The sequence below is a fragment of the Cebus imitator genome, unplaced genomic scaffold, assembly GCF_001604975.1.
Source record: "Cebus imitator isolate Cc_AM_T3 unplaced genomic scaffold, Cebus_imitator-1.0 Scaffold20, whole genome shotgun sequence".
NCBI lineage: Eukaryota > Metazoa > Chordata > Mammalia > Primates > Cebidae > Cebus > Cebus imitator.
The window spans coordinates 510,164-518,181 of NW_016107335.1; the positions used below are offsets into that span (position 1 = coordinate 510,164).

The 8,018-nt window shown below is 39.5% G+C and overlaps 1 protein-coding gene across 1 annotated transcript in view; it reads left to right on the top strand.

Annotated features, from left to right (window-relative positions):
* Nucleotides 1-8,018, top strand: part of ESYT2 (extended synaptotagmin 2) — a 106,720-nt gene that overhangs the window by 81,148 nt on the left and 17,554 nt on the right. Inside the window, exons 13-15 of the mRNA XM_037735937.1 lie at nt 1,571-1,633; nt 4,997-5,071; nt 6,242-6,328. Coding sequence (XP_037591865.1) covers nt 1,571-1,633; nt 4,997-5,071; nt 6,242-6,328 — 225 coding nt within the window. The remainder of the gene's footprint in view (nt 1-1,570; nt 1,634-4,996; nt 5,072-6,241; nt 6,329-8,018) is intronic.

Genomic DNA, 8,018 nt, shown 5'->3' on the forward strand with positions numbered 1-8,018 from the left:
CCCAGCACTTTGGGAGGCCCAGGTGGGCGGATCATGAGACCAGGAGATTGAGACCATCCTGGCCAACATGGTGAAACCCCATCTCTACTAAAAATATATATATAAAAAATTAGCCAGGCATGGTGGTGCATGCCTATAGTTGTAGCTATTCCAGAGGTTGAGGTGGGGAATTGCTTGAACCCGGGAAGCGGAGGTTGCAGTGAGCCAAGATCATGCCACTGCACTGCAGCCTGGTGACAGAGCAAGAGTCTATCTAAAATAAATAAATAAATAAATAATAAAGAGACCACAGGTGGCTACCACTGCCTCCTGATGGTGAGTAACCCAAGGCCACAAGTCATGTGAACTCCAGAGGCCTCCCAGCGGGGCACCTGCCAGAAGCACTTGCATAGTCTAGGACGTCTCATCCCCAGAGCCACGCAGCTGTCCAGGCCTTATACTGCTTCTCCTGCAACCACTACCCACACACCACAGCCTCTCCTTGTTCTACTTCAGTTGATCATGTTAGAATAAGTGTCTTTGGTACAGGCCATATCTATCCAAAAGTGAGCCTCAGGAGGGGTTCTTAGGATATCTGAAGAATGTCAGTCTGTGAACTTCAGGGCAGCAGAGTTCCCATCCTCACTGTATATGAGCACCTGGGAAGTTGTGTGAAGAATGCCCTTGTCCAGACTCCACCCAGAGACCTTTGAGAGCTCCACTGGCAGCTTTAGGTCACGTTGAATTCCTGCCTGTCTGCATGTTCCGCCTTCTCTCCTGCCCGGCCTGCAAGTCATGGAAGATTGAGAGGCTAATCATTAATCTTTCATCATCATAAAATTTTCTGTTTAGTAAAAAAAAAAAAAAAAAAAAGTTCAGCTTGTCACAAGTTTGAAGTTAATTACAGCTAAAATGATAAATTATTTAATCTTGAATACTAGTCCTAGAAGGATCTTGCAAAATAACTCAGTCTTGCCCTTTTGAGGGCAAGAAACAAATGAATTGGAAAATCAATAAAAGTAAAGGTAAAACCCATAATCATAGGTCTATATTTAGAACCCGAGAAGCTTCTGCAGGGATCCAGCCAGCCTGACTCCTACCCCTGAAAAGGACGCTGGGTGTTGGGTGGGAAGGTATATCTCAGCGGCTTTTCCAGGACCTGACCTTGCTTGAAAGTGACTTGGACAGCTGTGGACTGTTGATTGTACTTCAGATAAAACCTTTAATAATGATGGGTATTTTAGGGGTTTATTCAGGCAAAGAATAGTAAATAGAACTCTTTCCTAAAGTCTCATTCTTATATTTTTAAAACCACAAAGGATCAGGAGGGTGGGGGTAGTAAAAGATTATTAGTCATAGAGGAAAAGGAGGTGTCTTTTGGTATTTATAGATTAAAGGTTCATTCTAAGAGAAAGTCTTGTGCATAAAGAATTTTGTAGGTGGCTTTTTGGTTGTTTGTGTAATTCTTGGTGGTTTTGTTTAAAGATTTTTCTTTGTTTATTCCCATAAATTGTCATGTCTTTAACCTTACATAAACTTCATTGCATGTTTTATTAACCCTTGGCATATTCGTTTTCTTCTGACTTGAAAGAGTAACCCATTAGAATTTAACCCCGATGTCTTGAAGAAGACTGCAGTTCAGAGAGCTTTAAAGGTAAACTAATAGTTTTCCCTTCAGGTTACAAAGTTAATTAAAACATATTGAAAGAGATGATACTTTGTCTCATAAGTTTATTGGCAAATTACCTCCCATATTAATATAGTAATTAATTGTCTAGTAGAAGAGATCCTACTTTTGTTATAGAATAATTAGTAGTTAGAACAATTTAAGTCCACTTTGAAGGTAAATTTAGTAAAGTACTAATATGATAAATTATTTTCCTCTTGACCTTAGGTAACTCTCTCTAAGGTAATTTAAATATGTCTATTTTAATTGGATTTGAATTTGTGAAAATTGTAATATAGAAGTTCTATTTAAAATCTTAACTGATGTTTAGATCATGACTTAAAGGTATGCCTTGTGAACTGTGAATATACATTTAAATATCACCTCTTCCAATATACTGAGTTAGGGTCATCTCTGAGTCAGCAACTTCATGGCTTTTGGTGCTGCTGGGTTGGGTGATAGATCTTTTAAGAAGCTTTAAAGTTCATTAAATGAGGTCTATTGAAAACTAAGCTCCACTCCCTAAAATAGGACATTTGCATGTGTTCTCTGGTAAATTGGTAAACGTTTTCTTAAGACGTAATGTTTTTTTATTTTTTCTCCAATTTCTTTGAACATTTTAGGCTTAAATTTGGGGGTGGGGGAGGTGGGGAATTTTTAATGTAATTATTTAAAGAAAATTTTATCCCAAAGACGTTGGAATCATTTTAAACCAGTTTCATCTGGCAAAATTAGTTAGATTTCAAAAGTGCAGGAGACTGGCAGAGTCTGCTTTTTAGGGTAGCGTCTGCGAACCCTCACTTCATCCTGCGCCAGGGAAATAAGATCTGGGTTACTAGAGCTTCCTCCTGTGGAGTACTAGTTAGCACAGTAGTGGAAATTACTGTGCCCTCCAGAACGTTGAAAGGAATTACCTCGACACTGTTCTTTGCTACCTGAAGGTTATTGACCAAGAGAACGTAACATTAAGGCTGAAGGCCCTGAAATCAGACTGGATTTGAATTGCAGCCCAACTACTCACCAAGCAATGTGACCTCCAACAAGATACTTAATCCACTCTGTTGTGTTATTTATGGAATGGAAGGAGTATCTTCTTCATGGAATTATTGAACACATTAAATAAATATTGTAATTGTTATGTTATTACATTAGCTTATTTGGGTTCCAAAAATGCCCATTTTGTAAATATGCATGAGGTACAAATAGAGGCAATAGTGAGGTCTCAATAATCAAGTGAATAATAGAGCTGAGGTTTAAGTTCAAGACAGTCTGACATATGCTTATATTTTCATTATACTTTGTGCCTTTGAGTTGTACTGATGTATTTTGAATATTGCATCATGGTAGAAAATTTAATAATTTAACCTTATTTCATCGAAGTGAAAACATCCATTTTAAGATGCACCATTATTTTATGAACCACTAAGAAAGATTTTTAAATGTCATTAAGTTTTGACAGTGTTTATTTTATACATAGAGAATTTTAGACTTAGGATAAATGGAGTTTTATCATGTCACTGACAGGTATACCTAAACAGAAAATATAAGCAAAATAAATCGGTTAGGGCAGTGACAACTCTCACTACTGCCAGCCTCCCCCAAAAAGGTATATATTTTCATCGATTTAAGTTTCATTCTATTTTCAGGGATGTTAGAAAGTTGGAAAAAAAAGTATATATTTTAAAATTGAGGGCCAGGCACAGTGGGTCACGCCTATAATCCCAGCACTTTGGGAGGCTGAGACAGGCAGATCATTTGAGGTCAGGAGTCCCAGACCAGCCTTGCCAACGTGGTGAAACCCTGTCTCTACTGAAAATACAAAAATTAGCTGGCATGGTGGCGGGTGCGTGTAATCCCAGCTGCTTGGGAGGCTGAGGCAGGAGAATTGCCGAAACCCAGGAGGCGGAGGTTGCAGTGAGCCGAGATCGTGCCACTGCACTCCAGCCTGGGAGACAGAGCAAGAGTCTATCTGAAAACACACAAAAAAAGAAAAAAAATTGATAAAGATGCAGTCAATCTAAATGAGTGGCTACTTTTTCAGAGATGAAGCGTTTATATTAGTTAAGAAGCAAGCTCGGCTTCTGTATCTTTAATAATAGAACTGACTTACCAGTAGCAGTAGTTGATCTCCCTCTAAATTCAGGGAGTTCTGGCCTGGGGCTCTGCCATGAGCTACCTGTGGCTCCAGCCCAAGGGGGACACAGCCTCCTATGAGGCCAGAACTTAATTACTTGGCTGGGCCTGACTCCAAGGGAGGTTTGCAAACAAAATCTTTATTTACAGAGGACTTGTGCTCAGCTAAAACTTGGGAATTCTAATATTAAAGGAAAAAGGAGAAAATTAACTTAGGAGGAGATTAGTATTCTCTGTCACAGTAATCTGTAGCCTTGCAAACTTTTTCAACAGTATTTATTTTATTTTGCAGAATTCATTCACATCAAAAAGATGAACCAGAAAATAGATTATCGCAGTAGGTTTGAGCTAGTAATTTTTTTTTCCAATGATAGGATTTTGACACCTATTTGTGTCATTGCTGTAGTGTTGAGGCTTCACTCTAAAATTATTGAACTCAAAAATGTTTTTGTGACCTTCTAATTAATTCCACTAACACAGATATTTAACTGCATCTTCTTGTGGGGCTAAGTTATAAATAAACCTCATGTCACACGTATGCGCTGTTTAACTCTTCTCCTCTCCACTATCTGTGCTAATGTATACTTCTGACCATTTTTGCTCTTCCTGAATTTTTCTTCATATTTAGATCTACTTAATTTATTGTGATCCCAAACTGATGTTTATTCTTCCAGTCAAAATTATTTAGCAGCTGGTAAGCAAGATTTGATATCTGAAAGCTTAAAAATGCTCAAACAGAAGACACTAAGATTGTAAAACTATATATCTGACACTCTACTATTTTTATTCCAACCAGAGAAATAATCTGAATTTTAAATTCTTTTACATTTGTCCTTTCTTGTGGTTTTTTGTTTCCATTAATTGTACTTTATTCATTTCTATCATCTTCATAAATAAAGGAACTTTCAAAAACTGTGATTAACATTAAGGATTTTTAGAAAATTCAGTTTTCCAAAGTAGTTTGCTTTAAAAATACAAGACCCTAACCTTTAAAATTTGTGTGCAAATGAACCTTTTTCTTAATTTATTTCATGGCAGATGTAGTTACGGTTTGGGATGTGGGTAGCATATGTTTTCCCATTACATTGTTCCCAGATGTTCCCAGAAGTATCAGAGATAAATAAAAATAACTACTAATATAAGCCAATAATTTTGGTTTTGGTTAAGACCCGTTTCAAAATGTGTTTATTTTGTCTGTTTTCTGTTTGTTTTGGGTAGTCGGGGAAGAAAATAAGCAGCAACCCAAATCCTCTTGTCCAGATGTCAGTTGGGCACAAGGCCCAGGAAAGCAAGGTAAGGTGCTGGCCGGCCTCCACACTCAGCCTCGGTGCCTGTCCTGTGGGCTCTGTCTGTTGCCATCTCATGTGGGGCTCCAGGTTGCAAAGTGCATTCACTTGTGTGATAGCGTGGGTGTTGAGATAATGGCTTTTCAGACCTTTTCTTTTTTTCTTAAATTAGTCATTTGATAGATAACCAGCTACTTGATTTAGTAAGAAATATACTGTTCATTTTTAAAAATAACTTTAGCGGCTGGTTGTGGTGGCTCACGCCTGTAATCCCAGCACCTTGGGAGGCTGAGGTGGTTGGATCATTTGGGGTCAGGAATTCAAGACCAGTCTGGTCAATGTGGTGAAACCCCATCTCTACTAAAAATACAAAAATTAACCAGGCATGGTGGCAGGCACCTGTAATCCCAGCTACTTGGGAGGCCGAGGCAGGAGAATCACTTGAACTCAGAGGCAGAGGTTGCAGTGAGCTGAGATTGCACCACTGCACTCCAGCCTGGGCAACAGAGCAAGTCTCCGTCTCAAAAAACAAAACAAAAATAACATTAGAAAATAATAGATGAATATGCTGTTGCTTGGTTTTATGAGTAGACACATGGGAACAGATCCTAAGTTTGTCTTGAGTGCTCTATAAATACTTGAAAGATAACCAACAGTGCTTAAAATTCAACCAGTACAGTTAGAATCAAGACCTGAAAAGAGAGTATTGCGATTGCTGTCACATGTTCTACTTTCCTTACAGGAGAAGGAATGTTTTAGAAATTACCCCAAGCTATAGGCCATCACTCACTTGGAAGTGTTAACAGTTTAAGAGACGTTCCCATGTGCAGCACCCTCCTCAATTTGGAGGAACTGTCACGTTGGTGCAAACGTAATTGCAGAACTGAGGCCGGTCCACACGTTTGAAGCCTTTAGCAGTGGACACACAGGTTGGGGCCTCGTAACACACTCCAAAGGCTTCAGACTGTCTCTTTATCTTTTGAACACTTGCACAATCAATAGTTAATAGCGCATACTGGCAAATACATGTCTTGGAATTTAAAGTCATCCTAAGCTTCTAGTTTGTTGTTTTGTCTTCTTTTTGTTTATTTTTCATCCTAAGCTTCTAAATATATTAAATGAGTAGCCCTTTTCCACAGAAAATATCACAGAGCTGATAACTGAATGTTTCTTCCAGATTCGATACAAAACCAATGAACCTGTGTGGGAAGAAAACTTCACTTTCTTCATTCACAATCCCAAGCGCCAGGACCTTGAAGTTGAGGTATTTTATTTGCATTTTTTTAAACGAATGTGTTGAGATTTAATTGACTGTTTAAAGTGTACAATTTGCCAAGTCGTGACCCCTGTATACACCTGAGAATCCATCGCCACAATCAAGAGAATTAGTAGACTGTCCCCCAAGCTGCCTTGTTCTCTCTGTTAACCCGGACCTCCTCCAGCCCCAGTCAAACACAGACCTGTCACTGTAGATTACTGTTCATGTTCTCCAGAATTTTATATAAATAGACTTATACGGTATGTACTCTTGTTGTCTGTATTCTCTCGTGATAATCATTTGGAGGTTTACCTGTGTTGTTGCAGATATCCACCGTTTGCCTTTTTTTTTTTTTATCACTGCGTAGTATTTACGGAAATACCACAATTTGTTCATCCATTCACCTGTGAATAAGACACGGATAAAAGATTGGATTGAGACCTATTACAGATAAATCTGCTCTGAATATCACATACAAGACTGTGTTTACATATGCCTTCATTCTCTTGTGTAAAATACCCAGGAGCAGAAAGCCACATTCGTGTTTAGCTTCTTAATAGACTGCCAAATTGTTTTCCAAAGAGATCATGCCACATGACATTCCCACCAAAGTGAATGTGAGTTGAGCTGGCTCCATGTCTTGCTAGTGCTGTGTTGTTGGTGGGTAGATAGGAGTGTTTCCTGGTGATCAGTGATTTCAGTATCATTACTAATGACGATGAGCATCTTTTTATGTTTGTTTGCAGCCTGTGTATCTTCTATGGTGAAATGTTTATTCAGTTTTTTCCCTGTCTTTTTTATTAGGTTATTTGTCTTCTTAATACTGAATTTGTAAGACTTTTTGTTTTTTTTCCTTTTTTTTTAAATTTTTAATTTTTTATTCTTTTTGAGACAGAGTCTCTGTCGCCCAGGCTGGAGTGCAGTGGCACAATCTTGGTCACTGCAACTCCACCTCCCAGGTTCAAGCGATTCTTCTGCCTCAGCCTCACAAGTAGCTGGGATTGCAGGTGTGCACCACCATGCCTGGCTAATTTTTGTATTTTTAGTGGAGATGGGGTTTTGCCATGTTAGCCAGGCTGGTCCTGAACTCCTGTGCTCAAATGATCTGCCCACCTTGGCCTCCCAATTATAGGTGTGAGCCATCGTGCCCCGCCTCTTTGTTTTTGTGACAGGGTTTCACTCTGTTACCCAGGCTGGAATGTGATGGCATAATCACAAATCACTGTAGCCTCAACCTCCCAGGCTCAAGCAATCCACCCACCCTGGCCTCCAGAATAGCTGGGACTACAGGCAGGCATCACCACGCCTGGCTAATTTTTTTTTTTTTTTTTGTAGAGATGCAGTCTCACTGTGTTGCTCAGACTGTTCTCAAACTCCTGGGTCCAAGTGGTGATGCTCCTGTTTCAGCTTCCCAAAGTTGCTGGGATTATAGTTGTAAGCCACCGTGCCCAGCCTCTTTTTCATGTATACGGCTGTGTAGTTGTTCAGCAGTTGTGCAGTTGTTTAATCTTTGTTAAAAAAGATTATTCTTGCCGGGCGCGGTGGCTCACGCCTGTAATCCCAGCACTTTGGGAGGCCGAGGCAGGTGGATCACGAGGTCAAGAGATTGAGACCATCCTGGTCAACATGGTGAAACCCCGTCTCTACTAAAAATACAAAAATTCAGCTGGGCATGGTGGCACGTGCCTGTAATCCC